At 53.6% G+C, this 25,219-nt stretch overlaps 9 protein-coding genes across 9 annotated transcripts; 3 read left to right on the top strand and 6 right to left on the bottom strand.

Annotated features, from left to right (window-relative positions):
- Positions 1 to 577: 577 nt before the first annotated feature.
- On the bottom strand, positions 578 to 3,577 carry V2A60_007538 (gamma-tubulin-complex subunit SPC97; the record flags this gene model as incomplete). The annotated part of the gene is made up of 3 exons (XM_083258822.1): positions 578 to 1,024; positions 1,141 to 3,098; positions 3,166 to 3,577. 3 exons carry the CDS (start codon positions 3,575 to 3,577, stop codon positions 578 to 580), a joined length of 2,817 nt encoding a protein of 938 aa, XP_083114948.1.
- Positions 3,578 to 3,706: 129 nt separating this feature from the next.
- On the top strand, positions 3,707 to 5,379 carry V2A60_007537 (proteasome core particle subunit alpha 5; the record flags this gene model as incomplete). The annotated part of the gene is made up of 3 exons (XM_083258821.1): positions 3,707 to 3,746; positions 4,595 to 5,133; positions 5,206 to 5,379. The coding sequence occupies 3 exons, from the start codon at positions 3,707 to 3,709 to the stop codon at positions 5,377 to 5,379; spliced, it is 753 nt and encodes a 250-aa protein (XP_083114947.1).
- A 322-nt stretch (positions 5,380 to 5,701) lies between these two features.
- Positions 5,702 to 8,637, bottom strand: V2A60_007536 (Zn(II)2Cys6 transcription factor domain-containing protein; the record flags this gene model as incomplete). The annotated part of the gene is made up of 6 exons (XM_083258820.1): positions 5,702 to 6,043; positions 6,106 to 6,745; positions 6,799 to 6,861; positions 6,912 to 7,503; positions 7,560 to 8,447; positions 8,508 to 8,637. The coding sequence occupies 6 exons, from the start codon at positions 8,635 to 8,637 to the stop codon at positions 5,702 to 5,704; spliced, it is 2,655 nt and encodes an 884-aa protein (XP_083114946.1).
- Positions 8,638 to 12,005: 3,368 nt separating this feature from the next.
- On the top strand, positions 12,006 to 13,469 carry V2A60_007535 (25S rRNA (adenine645-N1)-methyltransferase; the record flags this gene model as incomplete). Its single annotated transcript, XM_083258819.1, has 1 exon — positions 12,006 to 13,469. The coding sequence occupies one exon, from the start codon at positions 12,006 to 12,008 to the stop codon at positions 13,467 to 13,469; it is 1,464 nt and encodes a 487-aa protein (XP_083114945.1).
- A 330-nt stretch (positions 13,470 to 13,799) lies between these two features.
- V2A60_007534 (DNA damage-inducible protein 1) lies at positions 13,800 to 16,188 on the bottom strand (the record flags this gene model as incomplete). The annotated part of the gene is made up of 3 exons (XM_083258818.1): positions 13,800 to 14,560; positions 14,624 to 15,240; positions 16,112 to 16,188. The coding sequence occupies 3 exons, from the start codon at positions 16,186 to 16,188 to the stop codon at positions 13,800 to 13,802; spliced, it is 1,455 nt and encodes a 484-aa protein (XP_083114944.1).
- Positions 16,189 to 16,654: 466 nt separating this feature from the next.
- Positions 16,655 to 17,353, bottom strand: V2A60_007533 (orotate phosphoribosyltransferase URA5; the record flags this gene model as incomplete). Its single annotated transcript, XM_083258817.1, has 1 exon — positions 16,655 to 17,353. One exon carries the CDS (start codon positions 17,351 to 17,353, stop codon positions 16,655 to 16,657), a length of 699 nt encoding a protein of 232 aa, XP_083114943.1.
- Positions 17,354 to 17,861: 508 nt separating this feature from the next.
- Positions 17,862 to 19,896, top strand: V2A60_007532 (protein NOG1; the record flags this gene model as incomplete). Its single annotated transcript, XM_083258816.1, has 2 exons — positions 17,862 to 17,991; positions 18,056 to 19,896. The coding sequence occupies 2 exons, from the start codon at positions 17,862 to 17,864 to the stop codon at positions 19,894 to 19,896; spliced, it is 1,971 nt and encodes a 656-aa protein (XP_083114942.1).
- Positions 19,897 to 20,664: 768 nt separating this feature from the next.
- Positions 20,665 to 22,678, bottom strand: V2A60_007531 (GDP dissociation inhibitor; the record flags this gene model as incomplete). Its single annotated transcript, XM_083258815.1, has 8 exons — positions 20,665 to 20,859; positions 20,915 to 21,069; positions 21,123 to 21,662; positions 21,726 to 22,068; positions 22,127 to 22,154; positions 22,228 to 22,287; positions 22,381 to 22,405; positions 22,633 to 22,678. 8 exons carry the CDS (start codon positions 22,676 to 22,678, stop codon positions 20,665 to 20,667), a joined length of 1,392 nt encoding a protein of 463 aa, XP_083114941.1.
- Positions 22,679 to 24,041: 1,363 nt separating this feature from the next.
- Positions 24,042 to 24,767, bottom strand: V2A60_007530 (mitochondrial 54S ribosomal protein uL29m; the record flags this gene model as incomplete). The annotated part of the gene is made up of 2 exons (XM_083258814.1): positions 24,042 to 24,266; positions 24,339 to 24,767. 2 exons carry the CDS (start codon positions 24,765 to 24,767, stop codon positions 24,042 to 24,044), a joined length of 654 nt encoding a protein of 217 aa, XP_083114940.1.
- Positions 24,768 to 25,219: the final 452 nt, after the last annotated feature.

Here is a 25,219-nt window from a genome sequence, read left to right as displayed (position 1 = left end):
TTACGTCACAGTTCCTTTTCTTCATTCGTTATCCAAGGCGCACTTTCAAAGACGACAAGATAAGATGACACTTATACCCGACTCCCACGAGAAGGACGTCATGTTCTTTTCCATTTTTCTTATTTACGACATTGTCTAGCTCCTTTCTCATTTCCTATGGTTACTATTAAATATTCATATACATGCCCACGCATCTCTGCAAGGAGGATATCTTCATTGGTTATTCTTTTGGTTTCTTCTCTTCTTTTTTCACGACAAAAGGGGTCTTGGTATGGCGTTGGACAGGGGCGGCATCAGCTCAGTTTCACGACAAATTTTTTTCTTACTGATATTGAATAAAATAAAACATCGTCTCGCATTTTTGATTAATTTGCTCTTCGGTCTTGGTCATATCATATTGATTGCACATGGTCATTAATTCATTCATTTCAATCACCTCGTGAATGTCTATCTGGGGATCCAGCACGGAAAACCGGCAGTCGTAAAACAGACCGCAAAAGAACTAACGCCGTCGAGCATGCTGACCATGGAGTGTTATCGGCCCTTTCCGCTCGTCCAGTCGTTGCCCCAAAGGCAATCACATCGTCGACACGGAGTCCTCGTCCGCCTTGAGCCCCGTAAACTCGGTGCCCTGGTTGACGGTGCTCAGGCGCGCGCACAGGCTCAGTAGCACCACCGTCTCCGTCGCAGCGTAGTGGTTGAGCGCGTCGAGCAGGATCTGCAGGTGGCGGCCAAAGTTGAACTCCCACTTGCGCATCAGGTCGTTGAGGTTGCGGAAGCGGGCTTCGGCGTCGTCGGCTGACAGCACCGACGCGTCCGCGTTGCCGCCGCCGCCTTCCTTGCTACTGCTGCTACGACCGGCAGCAGCGGCGCGGTCCGCTTGAAAGCGACGCCACTGCGCGCCGGTCATGCCGGGAGGTTTGACGCCGCCCGATAGGTCCGGGTCGATCTTGTACAACTCCTGGGTGAGGAATTTGGTATAGTTGGCAAACATGGTGCACGTCATCATCAGCTTGGCGTGGATCTACGAATTCGAGTAAAAAGTCAGCTTCTCGAAGGGAATGATAAAGAATGATAAAGAAGAAGAGATCTTCAAAGGGTTGCATGTCTTTTCAGCGGGAAGAAGGGAAGCGCTCATACCTTGAGTAGTTTGCTGTTGGTCAGCATGCATTCCTTGAGGCACGTGTCCAGGAAATCGACGTGGTCCTTCATGAGCTCGTCGACGGTTCGGCTCGAGCCCGACTCCTCCTCGCCATCTTCGGCGCCGTCGTTGAGCCGCGACATGAACTTGGACCAGTTGGGCTCGATGACCTCTGCGGTGCAAAAGTATAGGAGCTGCTGCACCCAGGTCAGCATGCGGGCTCGGAGCGTCCACACGCGCCGCTTCCAACGCTCGAGCTCGCGGCTCGAGCTTCTGTGTGCCCAGCTCACGCCACGCGTGTGGACATGCCACGCCGAGGACAGCTGCGACTCGAGGTAGCGCAGGGAAAAGAGGTAGCGGAAGAGAGCCTGGTACCGCCACACGGTCTTGCGGCTGATGACCAGAGACACGGGAAACGGTACGGCGTAGTCGAACTGCAGCGACGTGTAGCCGGTCGCGTTCTTGTCCGTCTCCACAGGTTGGTTCGGCAGCAGCTGCAGGGCCTCGCCCTGCTCGATGCCGGTGATGTTGACGACGCGCTGCAGGGACTTCATGAGGGTGACCTCGTTCATCTCCACCTTGACGTCCTCCTTGAAGGGGTCGAGCGAGACGACGCTGCCTGGCTGCCGCAGGATGAGGTCAAGCAGATACTGGAGTTTGCCTGCGTTGACAGACTTGACAGGTTTGCGGAGTTCAGGGTTGCCGAGCTCCATAAAGTGCGAGAAGTAGTCGGAGGGGTTAAGAAAGAAGTAGTGTTTGAGCGAGCGCAAGCGCGCGGGCAGGGCGTGGGTTGTGAGAAGCAGCTGCATAAGGGACTCGTTGGCATGCGCGTACGCGTTGTTGACGTTTTCCAGGAAGCGGCTGTCATCAAATGTAGTCGGCACGTCGGGCACGACCTTGCTAACGTCGACACCGCCGCACTCGCGCACGACATTGAGATACTTGCCTGCCAGCAGGACCTTCTCTTTGACACCTTCGAGTTGAGGAGGCACGTCCTTATCGCGAATAGTGTAGCGTCGCTCCCAGTACTCGTCCGTATAATCCTGCTCCAGCCGCTCGCGTTTGATGCTTTTTTGCTCCTTGATCAGGAACTCAGAGTGCGGATCCCGAATAGCACCGTGGTGTAGCCACTCATTGAGCATGCTCATATACGGCTTGCTGGCGTCGCGTAATAGCGATGTGAGGAGCGTCCGCGCTGCTGGATCTCCAGCCATCGACTCTAAGCGTTGCGTCACCAGACCGAGCACAACACCACCTTTGCAAAGCTGCTTGGCAGCCATGTTGCCAGGCATGAGGTCACCACCTTCTGTCAGCCGCTCAATGACCTTGTCATAGTCCTCGACGCTGTCGTCGTCGTCGTCATCGCTTTCGTCATCGAGGAGGCCGTTCTTCTGCAGCAGCTTTTGGGCTAGCGAGTAGAGTTGGAGCATCAAATGACTGGTTGGCAGAGTGTGGATGTTGAGCACATGCACCGTAAATGTGTCGCTGGTGAGAAATTGTGTCTCGAGTTCAGCAATCATGACAATGTAGTCTTGGAGGTATTTCCGGACGGCAGCGCATAGGGCGTGGTTGACGGCACCGAATTCTTCGCGGCTCTGCACGTCTACAAAAGCCTCAAGGGCAGAATAATACGTAGCCATTTTCAGCATCGACGTTGCCAGGTCGTGTAAGCTTGGGTCGAGGCCGGGCAAAATCCGAAAACCAGGACCGGATAGCCGGTCTCGTTCCTCTGTTGGGTCATAACCCTTGGCGAATCGAATATATTGTCCTTCGTAGCCCATAAAGGCGAATAAGAGATCCTCCACGATGGCTGCCTCTTGGACGTCGAGAGTTAGCCCGGCCAAGGGTGTCGGTTGCGGAGCATTGGGCACCGTGGAAGCGAGAGGCGGGATGGACACTCGCGAGGCCAACGGTGCTGTGGTATGAGGACGTAATGTAACCTTGGGATTCCACGGCACTATGCGAGTAAGAGCATCAATATCCATTCTAGTAATTTTTCCCCCATGCCCCATGCGCAAGCATACCTTGTGGTGAGTCCGATTTCGAGTCTCTGGGTCGCCATTCTGCCGACTTCTGCCTAGAAATATCCGCAGGCCTTCGATCACCCGGAGCGCTGCGTCGCTGGATCTTCTCGGGACTGGCCGTGCGCGGCACTATGCGCTCAACGTGTGTCTCGTAGGTGCGCTCCGTGATCTTGCGCTCCTCGTAGCGCCGCTCCTCCGTGTTGGCCATGCTGATGGGGCGCGGGTTGCCCGAGGCGGAGCGCTTATGCCCCAGACTCGCTTGGAAACCGCCTGAAAGCGACGGCGGAGGGCCGTTTCTGGCTTCTTGCCGTTCGTGTTTGCTGCTATATCCACCGACGTTGCTGCTGGTCATGCGAGGCCGCTCGTCGCCGTACCCGTTTGCGCGGCTGGACGATCTCGGTACGCCAGACATTGCGCCGATAAATGTGTGGGATATATTTTGAGTCTTGCTTTTATTGTGGTATTGGCGGGCTGCATCTAAGGCGCCGCAGCACTGCTTTGCGATGCATATGAACGCGCGCGAGGGGAGGGGGTATCTAAAATGGAAAACGAGCAAAAGTCCGAACGCGAGGTGTGGTGGTGTATACCGATGGTGGGACGTGATGCTCCCACCAAGAGCGAGACGCGCTTAGTATCAGTAGAGCTCTCTCTTATAAGCTAACAAGCACCGAGCGAGCAAGGGCGCTGTTGGTGGGGGTTTACAGTGGCCGAGTTGCTAACATACTGCGGATTAACTAGGGTCCGGGGATGCGGGAGCTTGCCAGTGCCGCTTTTGCAAAGGCAGGGTAGATCTGCTCTGGAGAGAGGCCGTTGTCAATGGACTGTCTAAGCAAGATCGACGATTGAATGGCAATGTTTTCTCTAAACAAGCAACAAGCAGTCGATGTAATTACTGAAATTATCAGTTTTTCGAAATCCCGACTCGGAAATATCAAAACAACCAACCCGTTCTTGCTTTTTGCTCCCTCGTTGCCCGTCACACAATCTCACTATAGCAGCGTCGAAACTAGCCCAAAGTGGCCCGGAGCACCAGAGGCTGCGTAGGCTCAATTGCCTAGCTCACCATGGTCCGCCGTCGCTGCGGTCACAGAGCTTCAACTTGGACTTGTTTCCCGCGACCACACCCATCCCGACGACGAGAACTACCCACCTGACCACCCTCGACACGACGCCAACGACTTCTTCAAGACGCACAACCTCGTTGTTTTCCCTCTTCATTCGGAACTGTTGCCCTCATCTTCATTCTAGCGTGGCGATACACCGCAACGACTACCGCCCATCATGTTCATGTCAAGATCAGAATACGGCAAGCTCCCCCCCTCCCCTCCCCTGCCGCCGACGAAGGCCTGCGCAATCCCGCACGCGCTTCACGGCTGGGCGCAACAATAACGAGGAGTCTTATTTGGCTAACAGGCTTTTACCCACGCAGACCGCGGCATCAACACCTTCTCCCCGGAAGGCCGCCTGTTCCAGGTCGAATACTCCCTCGAGGCCATCAAGCTGGGGTCCACGGCCATTGGCGTCGCCACCTCGGAGGGCGTCATCCTCGGCGTCGAGAAGCGCGTCACCTCCACCCTACTCGAGACCTCGTCGGTCGAGAAGATTGTCGAGATCGACCGCCACATTGGCTGCGCCATGTCCGGCCTGCAGGCCGACGCCCGCTCCATGATCGAACACGCCCGCGTCGAGTGCCAGAACCACCACTTCAACTACAACGAGCCCCTCGGCGTCGAGAGCACGACCCAGGCCATCTGCGACTTGGCCCTCCGCTTTGGTGAAGGTGCCGACGGCGAGGAAACCATCATGAGCCGACCTTTTGGCGTGGCCTTGCTCATCGCCGGGCACGACGAGAATGGCCCCCAGCTATTCCACGCCGAGCCCAGCGGCACCTTCTACCGATATGACGCCAAGGCCATCGGCTCAGGCTCTGAGGGCGCCCAGGCTGAACTTCAGAACGAATATCACAAGGTATGTCTATTCAACCGTCTGCCGCCTATTCGTGTGCTTCGTACGTGTCACTAATTTCCATGGCCACTCTAGTCTCTGACTATTGTTGACGCTGAGACTCTCGTACTGAAAACACTCAAGCAAGTCATGGAGGAAAAACTGGACTCCAAAAATGTCCAGCTTGCCAGCGTGACCAAGGAGAAGGGCTTCAGAATATACACAGACGAGGAAATGGCCGCCGTCGTTGAGCGACTGCCAGCAAACTAAACCGAAATCGCGCTGTATTTTAATAGAAATAGAGCATATCGAGTTAACTTGCTCAAGTAAATGAAAACCAAAAAACACGCTCAGCAGTGGCTTGTATCATTAATCTATGTCAATCAGCTGCGCTCTAGAAATGTTGGCCGCCAATAACACCCATCCGTATACATGTAATAAAGACAAGAATACTTTGAAACTCATGGCATCTTGCATGAAGCTGCAGCTCGCGCTCTCCTGCTCGAAACCAGCTATAATTGTAAGATTTGCCCCCATTTTTGCATCGACTTCCTTTTACTTCCCGCAACAAACCGAACGGGAATCCTTACCGCTACGTGCGGTCATCACGTAGCTCAAGACGAGCCAAATCTTCTTCTGCAGCGAGCAGCCCAAGCGCAAATTGCGCCCTGTCTGCTCTCGCCAGCACGATCCGCTTGTCGCCTTCTTTCTCGAAGACCTCGTCCAAGCGTCTGGCAGTCCGCCATACTGACTGCGCATGCTCCTCGACAGTCCGGGTTCTGCTTACATATGGAGGACCTCGGCCCATCTGTGCTGCCTTCTTCCACACAGCTTCGCATCCGGTAGCAATCTGCTTCGCCGATTGCCAGCCCGTGTATTGAGCGACGTCAGACATTCTCTGGATAAGCCAATGGCGTTGGCTGTCCATTTGATACTAGATAATGTTAAATGACATATTCGCACGTCTAGACAAGATCACCAACACGATGCTCTTACCTGGACGCCTGCTACGAATAAGCAGAAGGAGCACTCGATCAGTGCCGCCACAAGCAAAGGGTCCGGAGTTGACCTGGGACTGTCTGCCCAGAGGCCCGAGGCAATACGTCCGATTTGGTTGGCGTACGTTGCTGTGTCCTTGGCAGCCATTCCTGCTGCTTGCATAGCCGCTGGTGGCATGTTAGGATGAGCCCTATGGAGATGAATCAACCCCATGTAAAAGTTCATCCATACACCAGCGATGGAATAAGTGCGATACTGGACAGCAAGCCCGAAGGGCGACTCTCTCCTATCTGCATATTCCGGGCTTAGCGGCCGAAAATTTGGACCAAAGCTATCCCTGAGAGCATCAAAGGCCTTCTCAATGCTTTCCCATTCTTCGAGAGCCGCGTCAAGCTTGGAGCGAGGATCTAGATCGTCCGCTTGTTCGTTCTGAGGCGAGACTTGACGCGGTGGACTGAAACCCATGGGCCTTTGGAAAGCTCCCTGCACAGGGATGATGCCTGGAAATTGCGGTGGTGTATTTCCAGCGGACGGTCCAGGCGGGGCTTTGAACGCTTTGCGCTTTCTTCCCAAATCTTTGGCAGCAAAGTTCGCGACGCGGCCAAGTAACAAAATCAAGTGGTCGTACGTCCCAAAGCTGAGCAAATATTGTTAGTATTCTCCCCATGTCCGGAAGCAGTAATAACATACATCTGTCCAAATCTCGCCATTGGTGCCCTGGGAGGAATTTGCGTCCATTCGTTGTAGTCCATGCTGACTAGTGTTAGCGAAACAGTCTTTAGTCTTCTTGATAGGCCACTCACAAGAGTTTGGTGCCGCCGAGTACGCTCTGGTACACGTCCATTTTGCAGAACCACCAGAACAAATCGGAGAGATTTTCAAACTTTTCGATGTCTTGGCTTGTTACATCGACTAAATCCTCCAGGTCTGTATCCTCCTCGTCAAGGCCGTAGTCGTGAGCGTCTACCGGACATCCAGAAATAGTTCGAAGAAGCTGATAGTCTAGCTTCTCTTGCTCTTTCGGTACAAATGTCGGGTCACTCAGGGAACGTTGCTGCTCTAGTTGTCGTCGCTTTGGCAAACAGCGGCATGCTTGAGATCGCAATGGTATCTCTCGAAGCAAAATACTCGCACCGTTGAGATGCTTACACCAGTTCTTATGGTCAGCCATCCAAACCTCGAAGTATCCCAATAGCAAAGTAGCTGCAATCGTAGCCAGATGCGTCCTTCGGGAAAGAGAGTTGACATTTCTTGCGACACGTCTGATAGCTCTCGAGTAATGTCGTATGGCGGCGACGTGAGTCTGTCCCTGTATCTTGGCGAGCTGGAAGCTGGCCAAAGCAAGCATGGCGTGTAGAAGGCCCGGATGGTGGAACGCAATCACCGGAAGCGTGTCTGTGAGTTCGGATGGTCAGATCTGTATATTTGTGATGACGTAACGAGCAACTTACAACTCCACAGATTATGACCCTTTGAGTGGAAATCTTGCTTCTCAACTGGGTCGCAGGGGTGCCGCTCATACATGGAGATGGTTGGGCTGGTGATGTTGAGGAAATGGGAAAACACCGTTATTTCGCCTCGATTGCGTAGCTCCGAGTTTGCCGGTGAGTCCATATACGAGAACAGAGCTCCGCTATGAGCAAAAAAGTCGAATTTCCTTGCATCTACTCGTGTCCCACTCCACGCTTTGGAGAGGGTCTGTAGGCCACGAGAGTCTCTTTCTTGGAGCGGGTCGTCATCGGATATTGACATAGCATCGTCGTCCTCGTCATCATATGCTGAGTAGTGATGACGTTCCGGTTCTGATGCTGACTGAGTGGCTCTGCCATACGGCATACCAAGCTCGTCTTGCCAGTTTGCGACCTGTGACGATCTCGACTGGACTGCCGTCGCGGGCATACCATATTCGTACTCAGATGTCATGAGAGAATTTGGCAGCACCGGTGGTTGGCCCAGGACTTCAGCGCTATTATTGGTGTTGAAGTCAAAATACCGAGGCTGAAATGCTGACACGCCTGGTTGTCGAGTGAAGAAGACATCCTCGGATACACCCAGAGGAATACCAAACTGGACTGATTGTCCAGGATTAATGGGCGGCCGAGGAGCAATGGGGGTCAACGAGGGCCTTACGCCAGATCGAGCAAACTGGACATGCATGCTACCCACGTCACCTGCATGATTTCCACTATAGCCTGAGGATTGGAACGGACCCTGTGCAGCGCTCAGGGGTTCCTTGAAAACCACTCTAGGGTTATATCCTTCACAGACACGTTTGGATTTTATGCAGTTGGCACACGTAGGTCGGCCCTCGTCGCATTTGATGCGTCTCTTGCGGCACGCTGCGTGAGATGTTAGCGTCCGTAAAGGGCATCTTCGTACATCTGGCGGTGATCACATACTTAGACAGCCCGTTTTTGTTCTCCTACGCACGTTTGGCTTCTTGTTATGCTCATTGTGGTCGTTGCCTTGCCTGTCTGCGGCCTCGGACGCGGCGTGGGAGGTGGCTTTTGAGGAAGATTCCATCTCCATGCTGTGACGACTTGATGCACTTCCCTCGAGCGAAACACAAAGACTGTTGGAACTCCAGTAATAGAGTGTCAAATTGCGTGGTGTACCTGCGCAATGTAGTGTTGTTCACTTAAAGAGGGGCATTTTGGAGCGTCGACAGACTATGATGAAGAGGAGAGGAAAGGATGGGAAGATAAGGAGAGGGCGGTCCCGGGTATATATATTGTCGGGGCCGAGTTGCAAGAGAATGCGTTGAAATCCGAAAGAGATACCGAAATGTGTAATGGCGAGAGGCTGGGAATGATGGTGAGCAAGCCAAGGGCAGATGCATGGGGAATGGCGGCGGTGTGTCCGACTGTCCAGTTGCTAATGAAGAAGCACAGCAGGATGTGAAACGACAACGGTGTGACTTGAAGGCACTTGTAAGTAGAGACGAAAATATAGGTAGTGCCGAGGCGGGAAGATGCAGACGGCAAGTCTGAGGGCGGAGCCTACCTGGTGATGCAAAGCTTGCTCCGGGGACGGGATGTCAGGTTGGACTTGACGGCCAGGAAAGGCCGAAGCTTGGCGGGGAAGAGTATCTGTCAAGCTGGGCCAAGAGCAGTAGGGTTGCTAAGTGATTGAACGACAGAATGGCAGTCTGGCCCTGGAAGATTGTCCCGTTGCAAAAGAGCAGAGATAGCAATCGCGTGTGTGCAAGTGTCAGTGGGGAGAAGCTTCCACGGCGGCTCACTGGGCATGCAAGTGAGGAAGGAAAGTGAGGGATAAGTGGGCGGTCGAGTATTAGGAGAGAAGATAGGCGTGTGAGGCGCGGAGATGGGCATGGAAGCGGCGGGAGGGCGTGACAATGGCGAGAGTAGCAGTGGTGAACGAGTTGAAGTGGTGGCTTGCGGCCTGCGAGATGGACGAAGGGCTACAGGAGAGACCGAGGGCAAGGTGGGATGCCCCTCTAGACAGGGTTATTACTTAGAGGTAGGTACTAAGGTAGGAGGTAGGTAGTGTGGAGGGGCAATAGAGGTACCTACCTACCTACCTAGGTAGGTACTTAGGTAGGTAGGTAGGCGGGCAGGTAAGGTACCTTTGGAGCACCGCTCCTCAAGTACCTACCGCCGGAATAGGGCCACTCCGGGGCCAATACCCAAAACGAGGTGAATTACAGTTGACTACTGGGCTACTTACCCTCGGACTCCTACCTGCCTAGATACGGCAAATTTTTCTTTTTTTCTCTCTTCCGATCTACCCAAGGTGCTAAAGTGTAGGTGTATTACTCAAGGTCGGAGCAGGCAGGTATCTTGGGTACTTGGGGCCGACACCTAGGTACCTAGGAACGGTAGGTAGGTACCTACCTACCTACCTATGTAGGCCAAGGTAGCATCACCAACAGCCAGCCACCGGCAACTTTGCTATAAATTAGGTACAATGCAAAGACAGGTCGGGCAACCAAGCCAGCAAACCCACCAAACACCCTTTGACGATAGACACGGCGTTCTAGGCTTTTACCAAAGCCCCTCTCCAGTTGCTCTCCCACATCTCCTACCCTGGCCGACAGTGGGTTTCCGCAAGCTTTCCAGTGTCCTTGGTGGATTCCAACGGGGCCCAACGACCACCATCGCGCTAACCGTTACGCCACTTTTTAGTTATTAACAACGCCGCTAAAACCCCAGTCTTTGCTATAAGGTGCCGCACTTGCGTACAGAGTACTCCGTGCCTTCCGCATGTACAGATTACTTACTTGGGTAAGTACTTCATCTGCCCAGCTGTCTTGCCCACCTTGGTAGGTACTTACTTGCCTACCACCGCCAGTGAAACGTAACGCCCACCGCAGCTTCACAGATGCAAGGCTGTTCGTCAACGACGCTCCCCGCCATATCCAGGATGGGCTGCATCTATCGGGTAGCCACAGAGAGACACAAAGCTCATTGTCATCCCGTCCCCCTCACTGGTGGTGTCGAGTCTTCCCCCCCTACCAACTTGCCCATCTTCCCCTCTTCATGGACCTACCCTCGTGAGCGCCACCATCTAGCCGTGGCGTGAGCTGCGAATCGGCAATTCATGTCGACTCTCCTGTCCTTCGGCGGCCATTCTTCTTCGAAACATCCATCTAGAATGGGATCCGGACACGCGGCTGAACGATTCCCACTCCTCCTCCCACCACCACCACCGCCACCACCACCTCTACACTAACCATCTCGCGGATCAAGCCTGGCCAGCGGAACCCCGGGTCACATCGGTGTTGCCACGAGCAGCCACGTTTTGGCCGTCTCAATCTAAACCCCTGTACAGCTGTAACAATCTATCCAGCGCCAAGGTCGGCATGCAGTATCGCGACCCGGAGACCTCGCGGCGGCTTTCTCCTCCTCCGACTCAAGCGCTCGCTCTGAGCGGCCAAGCTCGGCCAATCTTTGCTTGCCACTACATGCAAGCCGGTGTCATTTCAATGCGCAGTCGACGCACCGGGCATGCCAGATGCTACATTACAAGCCTTGTACCTCTTTTCGTTGTGCAAGGTCCGTATGATACGCGTGGAGTTGCACCAGACTATCGCATTGTATCAGACGTCCATCCACCTTTGTTGGCAAGCCACACCTGTAATTGGCAACGGGCATCGCATACTCTGCCATTTTCAGACAGCTTTCTCGGCGACGGCCCCGAACTTGTGTCGCTGGCGCCATGATCCCTGCAAATAGCGTCCTATCCGGCGAACGGCAAGGCCCGACTGCTATGCTGTTCCGGGCAGGGCTGCCGCACCCTCTTTATTCTTCAACCACGCCCTCTGTATAGTAGTAACCCTCACTTCGGTCGGCGCAAGGCCACTGCGCAGCTTGCCCAGCGACAAAAATGGCCCGGTTATGGGTACGTGATGCCACGGCGCGCCTGTAGCATCGCCCTCAATCAGTAAGTCTTGGCGGGGGATTCAAAAATGATACTCGGGTGTTTGCTCCATGAGCGGTTAAATCGTCCGTTCACCAGAATAGACACTAAACAATTCGCACGGCTATTGTCGAACCTCAGTAAATAACCTCGCTTGGTACATTCAATAAACCTATCGTTTTTCGATATCGCTCCGCCGCCTAATTTCGATCGCTTCGGGTATTCTAAGCACAAGGCCAAATCACAGCTATATGGCACAGAACTACGGATACTTAGCTGCGCTGCGGCCAGTATGGAAACGTTGGTCATGGCTTAACGTTCATGCAGAAGCAGAACCTACTTGTGATTAGTGGGACTCAGTACGTACTGGTACCGTACTACACCAAAAAAGAGGCCCGAAAGCCCCACAAAAAAATCGAATTGTGCAACTTCTTTTGGCCAAAGCTTTCAACTTTGCACAGTTACCCAAAAGAACTGCAATAAATTTCACCAGCAGATTTGACAAGGGGCTGGCGACAATGTTTGCTGTTCCTGGATGGTCTGTATCTGCAGACGGCCTCAAAGCCGAAACAGCGGGCTCCAATAAAGGGGATGCGGGTGGCAAGAAGCGCAAGAGACCCGGTCGTCCTCGAGACGAGGCCGTCACTGCAGACAATGTCACACAGCTCTACGAGTCCGTCGTGGAGGGGAAGAATCCAAATGCGCCAAAGCAAGACAAGCCCTCCAAACGCCAAAAGAAGAATGGTGATAGCAAGGATGCTCATTCCAAGGATAACGGAGACGGAAAACGGCGTGCTGAGCAGGACCGGGGGCAGCAAGATGGCGGTACCAAAGCAAAGGATGCAAAGGACAAGAAGAAGAAGAATAGGCGCGAAAATCATACAACTGAAGATGAAAACGAAGAAACCGCTGATGATGGAAAGCACAAGACTACTGCCGCTCCTGCGCAACTGCCGCCTGCACCGCCAAAGCTCACGCCTCTACAAGCAGCTATGCGAGAGAAGCTCGTCTCTGCTCGTTTTCGTCATCTGAATGAAACCCTCTACACAAAACCATCTGAGGAGTCCTTTTCACTCTTCCAGGACTCGCCCGAGATGTTTGACGAGTACCATGAGGGTTTCCGCCGTCAGGTCAAGGTGTGGCCGGAGAACCCAGTCGACAGCTTTCTTCAAGACATACGCAGCCGCGGCAAAATCCGCCAGCCTTTCAAGGGCAAGCCTGGGGCACGTCCATCATCTCTCGCCACTTCGCCTCTTCCTCGCACGGGAGGGACCTGCACAATTGCAGACTTGGGCTGCGGCGATGCCGCCCTTGCTCAGTCGCTGGAGGCGGACAAGGGCAAGATGCGCATTGACGTCAAGAGCTACGACCTGCAGAGCCCTCACGCTCTTGTGACAAAGGCTGACATTGCCAACCTTCCTCTCGAGGAAGGTTCTGTCAATGTCGCCATCTTCTGCCTGGCACTCATGGGCACCAACTGGATCGACTTCATTGAGGAGGCCTTCCGCGTGCTGCACTGGAAGGGCGAGCTCTGGGTCTCCGAGATCAAGAGCCGCTTCGGCCCCGTCCGTAACAAGCATGCTCCTGTAGAGCACAGCGTGGGTAACCGCAAAAAGGTCGGCAAGAAAGGCAAGGGCAGCGGCGGCGGCGGCGACGCAGCCGACCCCATGGATCTAGCCGTCGAGGTGGACGGCGCCGAGGACAACCGCAAGGCCACCGATGTGTCCGCTTTCGTCGATGCCCTCCAGAAACGAGGGTTCGTTCTCAACGGTGAGCGCTCCGAGGCTATCGACCTTTCCAACAAGATGTTTGTCAAGATGCGCTTCATCAAAGGCGCGACCCCAACCAAGGGCCGCGCTGCCAAGGCGCCAGAGCCTGGCAGGGGCAAGAAGGCCTCATTCGCACCAAAAATCGGGGAGGAGGAAGAGAAGGAGGCCAATGAATCGGCAATTCTTAAACCTTGCGTATACAAAATTCGGTAGATGTACTCTTCACACAATCATAGGGACCGGCGTTTGGCTCACAAAATTTTGTTCTCCATACAGTCTCCCACCTACAACAGCGAACCTTGCTTATTTTTTTTTTCTTCTTTTCCCTAGTCTGTATTCTGTCTGATTTCTTGAGCATTCACCCAACAAGTGTCATAAAATGTCGTTGCACCGAGCCTTCAGTACGCAGTGGCCGTTACCCTGTTGTTTACCCAATTGAACTCCTAACGCCCGTTTCCAATGTGCCAGACCGAGCGGCGCTCCTGTGCATAGTTTTGAGAGAGGAAGAAACGCGACGATTCCGCATCGTCGCTGCCAGGACATCTAGAAAAAGATAATGCCCGCAGCCACATCCACATTGCCCTCGGCGGCCTGCAGGGCTTGAATCGCCTGCTCTCTTGTGGCCCCCATGCCCATCAGCGTCTCGATATGTTGGGGCTGGATGACTGGACCAGCAGCAGAAGGCTGAGCGGCCGCTGTCGCTCCCGCTGGTGTAGATGCAGGGGCAGGGGCAGGGGCGGGAACGGCGGCGGTTGTTGTCGCAGTACTTGTTGATGGTGCACCAGTCGCGGCAGCTCCCGGCTGCGGCGCGGAGGAGGATGCCTCGCTAGGCGGCTCAATCGCGCCAGATCGCTGCCCAATGGTAGTTCCCGCGGGCCCGGGTATGGTGGGCTCATTCTGGTTACCATCCTCCTCCTTTGGGATTTCAGCCTCGCCCAGGAAAGGAATCTCTTCGCCTTGGATGACCAGCTTATCCTTTGCGAGGTCGATGGTGGCTTGGTAGCGCTTCAACATATCGAGACCGAGCAAAAGATCCATGCCCTTGCCCTCCATGACCGTGAAGCTGCACGGTAAATGCATAGCGCCGATCTTGATCTGGGCAGAGTGCACGCGACCAATGATGTTTGCCGTGCCGACACCCCGGGCCACGCCGGCGAACCGCGTGTCGACGAGGCGCATGATTCCGCATGCCTCGGCGCAAGAGGGTGACATGATGGTCGCCTGCGCACCAGAGTCGACAAACGCTTTGACTTTGTGACCGTTGACTTCCACATTGACATACAGCATGTGCACTCTTCCAAATACTATGGCGATGAGAAGCCGTCAATTACTTTGTCCAGTGCAACCATGTAGAGCAAGGCACTTACCCTCAGGGTTATGCTCCATGGCATTCTGTAGATTTTCCATGACACGCTCCTGGCGAATCATTTCCTCAATCTTCCTCTGATTTTCAACGTTGAATGGATCGTCATTCAGCTGTTCAATCTGTCGCTGTCTTTCGACACGCTCTCTGCGCTCACGATCTTGGCTTTCACGGAGGATGCCCGCAAAGCGCGCAGGGTCATCCACAGCGGCCGCCAGCTCTGGATGTTGGCGCTGAAGCTGCTGCCGCAGATTCGGGTCCCCGAGAACCTGCAGGCGAATCATTTCTGGATCGTTTGCTCCCGCGCTGGCCCGGGCCTGGGGCTGAGCTGGCGCTGGTCGAGCGGCCTGCGCCTGCGCCTGCGGGTTGGGGTTCGTTCGCTTCTCGCGCACGTGGACGGCCAGCATATCACCGTCGTTGATTTGCAGCTGTTCCATCGTTTTCGTGTCCTCGGTCAGAGCTCGGCCATTATGATAGATTTGTTGGGTATCGGGTGCCACCCTGGCCTCGGCCTGGATCGACTCGCGTAGCGTAGAGAGTGTCATGTCGGGAAAGATTTCAAGAGTCAAGAGGGTGTCCTGGTCCCCCGCTTTGCGATCCCATATGTTGAGTGTGATGCGCCTAGATGTGAGCAAGGTGGTTAGTCACACCATACCAAATGCCGCAGCAGAGACGGATAATTCAGGCTTACATGGTGGCAAACGGAGGAGCTATCGAGGAAGCGGGTCGGGTCGTTAACGGTATTGGAGTGTGCGGGCACGACGAATTGCGCAAGAAAGTGACGTTTCGCCGATGTTGAGGCGCGTCAGCAGATTCCAGCGCAGTTAAGGAAAGATATCCGGACAGAAAAAACGCAGCCTAGGTTTGTGATGTGTAGCTTGCAAGTAAAAGCCGGCAAGGTGCCTATGGAACGGAGTCGAAATTAGTCGTCACTGGTCGCAGCCTGGTAACCGGAGCAAGTGGGCCAGACGCAACGCAAGAGGCTCGGGGTATGTAGCTTGTTAGCTTGCCACATGTGTGAAGTCCTGTTTTAGTCAATGCACGACCAGATTAACACTACGGGGCATTTCTCAGACTCCATGAGACTGTTTGTCGACTCCAAGCCAGGCACTGGCAGACTACCACTTCAGCGGTGGAGAGTTGGCATTCCCACCGTCCAAGTCGACAAGGCTAGCAATGGCGGCATTGAAGAGCCGGATTTCGGAGCAGGACGGTATGGGAAGTGTCCGATGGCCTTTCCGCAATGCATGGAAACGTAGGTATACATGTCGTGTCCTGTTCATGGCTGCTGTCGCGGAAGTGATGGGCTTCCATGCAGCCACGACACGAGGACCGTCCCTCGCCCGCACGGCCTATTGCTCGAGACAACATGGCGGCCCAAACATGGCTGTGAATGCAATGTTGCAAACAAAATGGGCGTACAGTCGTTCTACCTCCAAATAGCATACCTGACTGAGAAAACAATGCCTAGCGGTGTAATCTCCCACATTACACAGCGCCTTTCGGCCTCTTCCCCGGAACCGCCAGCTGCAGGTTGCCCTTCACCGAGTGGGGAATGCAGGCAGACATGATTGCCCAGTGGCTTTGACTCAGTGAGTTGGCAAGTGATATGCACTTTGTGGTATTGCTGTACAAACATGTTTATTGTCGACCTCGGCAGAATAGACTGCTTCCCATGGTGTAATCAAGGTCAAGTCTGAGAACAACCTTTGCTGGCTAGATGCTCAGTCGCCGTCATACACGGGTCACAAAATGCACGTACACACGCATATATACACACACACGCACACACACACGCAAACACAAATTAGTTGACGGAAAAAGATTGATTGAAGCCAGATACGCCAAACACCACGCTGATGCCGCTATAAACTAACAATAAACTGAAGAGCTTTGGGCTAAATTACCCGTACTCGATTTAGCCAGTACTACGAAGAGTTAAAGCCTCGATATCTGCTATATATTCTTGTTTCACTCTCGGGTTTCACGACCTTCCCCGCTACTTTGATCCTCTGCCGCTCAGCCTTCGATCCACTCAGTCGCTGGCCTTGTATTTGGCGCGGTACTCCTCAGTCTTCTTGATGTCCTCCTCTGAGATGAGACCGCGCATGCCATCAATGACATCGTCGAGTGTCACAATGGAGAAGATCGGGATGTCGTACTCCTTCTTCATTTCGCCAATGGCGCTTGGGCCAGGTTTGGAGTCATCACCGTCAGCGGCAGGCAGCTTCTCCATGCGGTCCAGGGCGACGACGATGCCAGCAACAATTCCACCCTCCTTTCTGATCTTCTCAATAGCCTCCCTTTTGGCCGTTCCCGCCGTCACGACGTCGTCGACAATCAGCACGCGCTTGCCCTTGAGGCTGGCACCAACAATGTTGCCACCCTCTCCGTGATCCTTGGCCTCCTTGCGGTCGAACGAGTAGGAGATCTTGTCCAAATTAGCAGCTTCGAGCTCTCCAATCTTGATGGTGACGGCTGTGGCAAGAGGAATTCCCTTGTATGCGGGGCCAAAGACAATGTCAAACTCGAGGCCATTCTTCTGGGCTTCGAGGATGGTGAGGGCAAAGGCCTTGGCGATGGCCGCAGCGAGGCGCGCGGTATGGAAGTCACCGGCGTTGAAGAAGTAGGGGGAGATTCTCTTAGACTTGAGCTCGAAGCTACCAAACTTGAGGATACCGCCGTCGTGGCAAGATTTGAGGAAATCCTTCTTGTATTGAGCAAGTTGAGACATGGTGTAGGCCGGTGTCTTGTTCTCAGTTAACAGGTGTGTGAGTGGAAGGACGAAGAGATCAAGTTGAAAACCCGCGACGAGGAAACAAAGATATGTCGCTGAACCGAACAGGAGAGGGCAGAGAATTTCAAGATTCGTAAATTCCCAAACAAATAGAAATAAGGAAAGAAAAGAAGGAAAATATTCAGCTCGTGACGAAAAGTCTTCCTGCCGACTTGTTCAGGTTATCTTGAGTTGGTGGGCGGGGCACAGTGAGCGGGGTGTTGGGTGGAGTATCTTTTCACACATTTCGTACGTAAAAGTACTTCTACAACAAACGCTGGCTGGTGATAGGTCTATCGATAAGAAGTCGGCCCACCCGCTGCCCAACTTTTTTTTCCCTTTGGTGTAGAGAAAAAAAAAATTGACCGCCTTGCCGCTCGGGGTCACCCATCTGGAAAATCCTCATCTTCCAACCACCAAATCCTGGGCATTTTGACATCTTGCGTCCACGACCAGATCGCCCATCATGAAAACCACCTGGAAGGACATCCCCCCTGTCCCAACTCAACAGGAGTTCTTGGACATTGCTCTGAGCAGAACTCAGCGCAAACTGCCCACACAGATTCGTGCTGGTTTCAAAATTGGCAGAATTCGAGGTAAGACGATTCTGACTTTGCGCAGCCTCTCTCTGTAGCACGCCCACTAACTCTTCCTTTCTAGCTTTCTATACCAGAAAAGTCAAGTTCACACAGGAGACATTTTCCGAAAAGTTCGCCTCCATCCTCGAGAGTTTCCCCCGACTTCAGGACATCCACCCGTTCCACAAGGATCTTCTCAACACCCTCTACGATGCCGACCATTTCCGCATCGCTCTCGGTCAGCTTTCCACCGCCAAGCACCTGATTGAGACCATTTCCAGAGACTACGTCCGTCTGCTCAAATATGGCCAGTCTCTTTTCCAGTGCAAGCAGCTGAAGAGAGCCGCCCTTGGTCGCATGGCCACCCTTGTCAAGCGCCTCAAAGATCCTCTTCTGTACCTTGATCAGGTCCGCCAGCATCTTGGTCGTCTGCCCTCCATCGACCCCAATACCCGTACCCTTCTCATCTGCGGCTATCCCAACGTCGGCAAATCGAGCTTTCTTCGCAGCGTCACCCGCGCCGACGTCGATGTTCAGCCATATGCCTTCACTACCAAGAGTCTATTTGTTGGACATTTTGACTATAAATATCTTCGTTTCCAGGCCATCGATACCCCTGGTATTCTCGACCACCCTCTTGAGGAGATGAACACCATTGAAATGCAGAGTATCACTGCTATTGCTCACCTTCGATCGGCCATTTTGTACTTCATGGATCTGTCCGAGCAGTGCGGTTATTCGGTCTCTGCCCAAATTCAGCTCTTCAAGAGCATCAAGCCTCTCTTCTCCAACAAGCTCGTCTTTGTTGTTGTTAACAAGATCGATGTTACACGTCCCGAGGATCTCGAGCCGGAGCTCAAAGCTGAGCTTGATGGCATCCTCAAGGCTGGCGAGGTTGAGATGCTTCAGCTTTCGTGCAACACGCAGGAGGGTGTCCAGGAGGTGAAGAATGCTGCCTGCGAACGCCTCATCGCTGAGCGTGTCAACCAAAAGCTCAAGGCTGGTACCGCCAACAGCGGCAACATCGGTGGCCGTCTCGCCGATGTCATGGCCCGTATCCATGTTGCCCAGCCCATGGGCGGCCAGACTCTGGAGACTTTCATCCCAGATGCCGTCAAGGGTATGAAGAAGTACGACAAGGAAGACCCTGAACGCCGCAAGCTTGCCAAGGATATCGAAGCCGAGAATGGCGGTGCCGGCGTATACAGCTTCGACATGAAGGCCGACTACTTGCTCAAGAATCCCGAGTGGAAGCACGACACGATGCCCGAAATTTTCAACGGTCAAAACGTATTTGACTTTGTCGATCCCGATATTGATGCAAAGCTGGCTGCTCTAGAAGAGGAAGAGGAGAAACTTGAGCAGGAGGGCTACTACGACTCTGATGAGGACCTTGATGACGATGAGGAGGCCGAGGTCCTACGCAAGGCTGAGCTCATTCGGGAGAAGCAACAGCTCATCCGCAATGAGGCCCGCATGAAGAAGAGACTAAAGAATCAGGCCATCATCCCCCGCAAGATGGCCAAGAAGTCGCTGGCCGAGTTTGACGACGCCCTCGACGCCCTCGGCCACGACACCACCGATATCACGGAGCGCGCCCGCGCCAAGTCGCGTCCTCGTGGCCGCTCCATGACCCGCAGCCGCGCCGCCACCGAGGATGCCGACGCCATGGAGGTCGACGACCCCAAGGCCCGTCTCCGCTCCAAGAGCCGCCCCGCCAGCCGCGCGCCCGCGTCGAGCCGCAGAGATGCCGGTGTCGAGGACGAGACCAAGCGCTCCAAGGCCGACCGCATCGCCAAGCTGAACCAGCGCAGAATGAACAGAATGGCCCGACAGGGTGAGGCCGATCGACACATTGGTACGGCCATGCCCAAGTACCTCTTCTCCGGAAAGCGCGGCATCGGCAAGACCGACTGGAAATAAAAGGGAAAAAAACAACAACAAAACAACAACAAGACCTCCGAGAACGTGGCACCAAGTATATTTGCATCATGTCGGCATTTACCCCTCCCTTGTTCTGTTTGGCATCATATTTTGTTTGAGTCTTTTTTTTTCACCGTCGGGCTCTCACTGGCGTTTCGGGAGTTTGGTTCTTTTCTCCATGTGTGGGCGTGCGTGCGTTCATGTATCTTTGGATACATATTCGTGTACGTATTATCTGAGATGGTAAGACGGACGGAGCTCCGCTGTTTGCCCAGCTCCATCAACAGGAATCTTGGACCGTCCGTATCATGATGAATGGGCGATACTGGGGAAAGGGGGAAAAAATCAGAAAGAAAAAAGTGCACTCTTAAGAGAATTTCTTCATGCTTGTAGAAGATTGGTTTTATCGAGATATATTAGTTCCAAGGCGAAAATTGATGATGATGAACATAAATTCAAGTCAGCCCTCCTGTTACGTGACAGTCGTCAAGGGTCTCTCTCCTGTTGGTTGCACACATCAGCAAGCTTGCCCAGAAGAGCCAAGCGAAGCCCGACAATCTGCATTAATAGAGTTGTTCTTTTTTTTTCTTCGAACGGTACTTGAAATCTAACTAAGTCCCAAATGAATCAATCATTGCCCGGCAGATTGTGTTGGCATCTTATATCTTCCTAAATTTACCCTTCACACCATCATATCGAAAGACCTGCCATAGCTATCGAACTCATCGCTTCCCGCTGTTGACTTGGTACGGATGTATATGTATTCGCTTATTGCTCGTCGGCGACGACGATGCCCTCTCTCAGGCCCTCGACCTTTAGCTCCGAGCCAGTGGCGCGGCGGAAGATATCCTTGACATCATCGGTCGTGGTCTCGAAGTGGCTGGTGGCGTCGTAGCTCTTGGAGATGAAGACATTGTCCTTTGTGCCATCCTCATGGGGCTCATACATGGGGATGGGCGGGCCCTAAACAATGGACCGTTAGTTACGTGGTAAAAGGGCAGAGCATTAAGCTACCTACCATGAACTGTTCCTCGATAGCGCCGAGACGGTCGAGGCCAGGCTGGAGCTCAAGGTGGTGGTTGGCATCAGTCTCCGCAATGGTGGAAACGATAGCAACCCAGTAGCCCTTGGGGCAGACGTTGTGGGCGGACGAGACGCAGGCAACGTAAATGTCTGTGTACCATTAGAAAGAAAACCGATGAGTGGACGAGATGAGGGAAACATACCGTTCTTGCGGCCGACCTGGGATTGAGGAATGATGAGTTGGCACGAATCGCTGTCGTTGGTACCAGCAAGAGGGTGCTTGAGGATGCAGATGGCACGGAGGACATGTCCGACAATCTTGGTCTTGCCAGGGAAGTAAGAGGGGTCTCCAAGGATCAACTTGGCACGAGTCTCGAATTTCATTTCCTCAACACCACTCATGGTGGCCTTGATACCGACAGTCTTGTCGCCCTCGGTGATGAACTCATCAACAGTTGTGTTGAGCATATAAGTACCACCGTAGATAGCGGACAGACGGGCAAAGCCCTGAGGAAGCTCGCCAAGACCGTATAGAGGGTAGATGTAAGGCGACTTGCCGTACCGAGCGACCGAATTGCCGTAGAGGCGAATGCGCTCGATAGCGTTGGGGGCCTCACCCTTGGCGGTGAGGTAGTCGTCGGTGAGGTACAGTGCCATGGCGTGGCCAATGAAGTCTTTGGTGCCAGCCTCGAGGCCAAACTTGTCATACACTTCGTTCATGGTGCACTTGTTGAAGTCGAGACCTAAGGAGCCATGTTAGCAAGACAAATCTGGCTGTTGTACTTTGTGGCAAAGAAAGCTCTTACCCTTGTGAGTAGCAGGATCTTTACGGTCAAAGGTGCCAATCCACTCGATGAAGGACTTCATGCGACGCTTTTCAAAGAGGCCCATGAGGGGCGACTTGAGAGCTTCGCCGGCATCAGAAGGAACCTTGGCGACAGTAGCCTTGGGGGAGGCGCCCTGCTGGACAAAGCTGCCAGTGACTTGCTTGAACTCGAGGTAACGAGTCACGTCGGTAGAGACAAGGATGTTGGTCAGCTCGCCAGAGGACATGAGCAGCTTGGGGACCAAGTCAATGTTCCAGTCGTTGAGACGACCATACTTTTCCCAGGGCTTATCACCGGTGGCATTGCCGTACTTCTTGAAGAGCTGTTTGTGGCGGTCAGTATAGTAGTCGAAAGGCATGATTTGGCAAACGCAAGCATACCGTCTCGAGATTGACGGAGGCAGCCTCACTGAGTCGTGCGAGATTGAGGTTAGCAAGTCTTTCAAGCATAAGGAGAATGGCACGGGAGAGCCAAAACATACCCGCCGTAGTGGTCGTTTCTGTCAATGTGAAGAACCTTCTTTCCCTTGACACTGAAGACGCTGTAGAGAGATGTGGCGTTAGCTTAGGCCGTGTATGATGATCGATCGAAAAGGCGGGGGACATTGGCGGTGGGAGTCGGGTGCGTAGCATACCCAGAGAGGATGCACTCAGTCAGGCCTGTAAGAAGAGAAAGGAGCGTTAGTGAAATGCAGGCCGAAGGGAGAAAAAAAGGAGTCACGGCTCGGAGACAGCAAGACTTCAGTGTCTGACGCGACGCCTTCGAAGCTCTCTGTGCGGTGCATGAGGGGCAAAAAGGCGGCGAGGGTCTGCACGACGCCAGAAGAAATAGCGGACGAGCAAGCAGCGGCGGCGAAGGAGGGGAAGACAAGAGAGAGACGACATACCCGTGCCGAGGACAAGGACGTCGTATTCCTTGGCAATCTCGTCCATGGTGAGTTTGGCTCTCGCGTATTAAAGTAAAAAGTAAATTATGGGAAGGGACGGGGTACAGAAGAAGAATAAAAAAAAAAGAGATGGTCAAGGAGGAGGTTGCAAGAAACGGCCTGAGAGGGTTTCGAGGGGAAAGCTGTTTGGGAGGTTCTGGCGGGGTTGGATGGAGCTCGAGGCCGCTAAAGGGAAAAGAGGTACTTAGAGGCAGGTCGACAAGGTACCTGAGGCGCACGCCGTGGTAGTGCCGGAGATGAGGTACCCAGACAGCTCCTTGCCACTTGCGAGGTACTTGCTGTAAGTATAAGTACAGTCCAGCTGTGCTCCGTAGGAACATACAGGTACTTCAAGATATAATCCGTATACTCCGTAGAAGCAGTAGGTAATCCGTGCTTGGCAAGGGGAATAGGAGGGGATGGAATGATCATAACAATAATCATACTCCTAAGAAAAGGCCCTTGTTTCGGAGATGCACGTTTTCTTTTCTCTTTCTCTTTTCTTTTTTCTTCTCGTTCTATCCCCGGGTTCATCGTCTCGACAACTGTATTCGTATCCGCCCCAAACAGGCATCACCAACCTGAGCTACCAAATCAGATCCCTTGATCCCTCTCCCAGCAAGATTAATTGCCAGCACTCCGTACTTACTTCGTACACCTTTCAAAAACATCCGCCATCAAATTTCCCCAATTCACACCATTTTGTCATACCCTTGCCGGCATGCCAGGGACCTGCCCCGTCCCGAACCCGCAGGGCCACCCAGGTCGAGATGGCCAGCCACACAGCGGCAACCTAATCTTCCCCCTTACCGAAACGTCGACTCTCTAGCAAACCTATCCTGTCATTCTTTTCGATTGACGAGCTACCAAGAGCAACATACGTCTCGACGCACATGATGGATATAAAAGAAGATGGCGCTCGCCATGTACTGGGTCGGCCGCTGTCCATCTCCGCCTAGCCTCCGCCGCGGCGAAACGCCATGTCAAGAGGGCTAGCACAGGTTCCCCCGAACGACTCGCAATCTAATTCTACGAATCGAATCCCTGGCTTTCATCCGTCTTTCCTCAGATTGCTCTCATTCCGGACTTGTTCCTGCTCTCATGACCGAAAAGGACAGCCTGTCTGTCCCCCGCGCCCCCAGTCTACAGCTCGCATGTTAGTACCCCCATAAGATTGCTGCAATTAAACGTATGCGAGATTTGCCCGCATCCCCGGTATTATCTTACAATTTTCTTCCTAGGTTACTTGTAGTTACATGGTGTACAGCCGCCCTCCTTTGGCGGAAGCATCCTTTCATGTTGGAGATGCATTTTGGAGTCCCTATGTATCCCTCCTGCTTGTCCCGACTAAGATGCTGCCAGGGCTCTATTCAGCTGGGCACCTTTGTCGGTTCGCCTTTGCTCGCCTCCTCGGGCATGGCCGCCCAAGCGTCTGGCACATCCGTCTCCTCCTCGTACGCCGATGGCTTGTAAAACTGTCCATCTTGCGCTTGCAGATCAATCTCCGGGTCTGACTTGGCAACTTCGGTCGCGTCTTCCCATGTGTATTGTCGCTCGGTTAGAGTGTGCTTGATGGCCTTCATCGTCTTATTGACCTAGAGAGAAACAAGGTTCCGCCCACGTCAGCTCGCTGTGCCTGGTGCAGTCTTCCCGCGACGGGTACATACCTCGAGCTCACGAGCCTCGATTTCCGACTCGCCAAAGCCTAGCTTGGCCCTGTCCAGCTCGGCCTTGGAGGTCGCTAGCATGTTGCGCTCTCTGCAGCATGTCCACCACAGCGCGTGCAGGTCTTCCCAGGACTTTCGGCGCAGCTCCTCAACCGTCCACGCCCTTCCGTGCTTCTCCATCTCCGCCGGCGTCCACATCAGCTTGTTGGGCTCCGGGAAGAAGCCCCAGAGGCCATGATTCTCGTCAACGGGCACGGCAGGCTTGTAGTCGGCGCGAGGCTTCGGCAGCGGCACGTTGGACATGGAAAGGTGTTCGCGCGGTCCCGAGCGGTACAGGCTGCTGACACCGCGCTTCTTGTTGCTGTCCCTGGTCTTTCGCTTGCACATGTGACCTGTCGTCGAGAAAGGCGCCGCGCGACTGCTGGCCATGGTCATTTGTGCCAGGACCGAGACTCTGCCTGCGTTTCCAAGACGCATGGCACAGCCTACTGCCGGCCGTAATTGATGTGCGCCCGACATTGGTTGTGATTTCAATTGGTCGCAAAACTAGAAATCTCAAATGTCCCTGAGTGGAAGAGTCGAATACTGGTGCTCAAATTTTGGAGTTGCTATGTCAGCCAATAGGGGTCGGCGACTGCCCCACAGCTACCCTGTACAGTCACTTTGCTCTTGCTTGAAAGTACCACAAGCGACCAAAACCACAAACTTTGGCGATGTATGGTCGTCGGTTCTTTATTCTCTTATACATATATTAAAGTAGCTGTAGCTTATGTTGAAGCTATGGTTGTCATAAATCTTTATATTCATATCGCTTTTCTGATGTTTCAAGGACTGAGACGCCATTGTTGGTGATAATCACGAAACGAGCGGCACATAACGTG

Source organism: Cordyceps javanica, chromosome 5 (assembly GCF_051103115.1).
Source record: "Cordyceps javanica chromosome 5, complete sequence".
Taxonomy (NCBI): Eukaryota; Fungi; Ascomycota; class Sordariomycetes; order Hypocreales; family Cordycipitaceae; genus Cordyceps; species Cordyceps javanica.
Note: the sequence above shows the minus strand (reverse complement) of the source record. Positions and strands in the feature narration are given on the sequence as shown.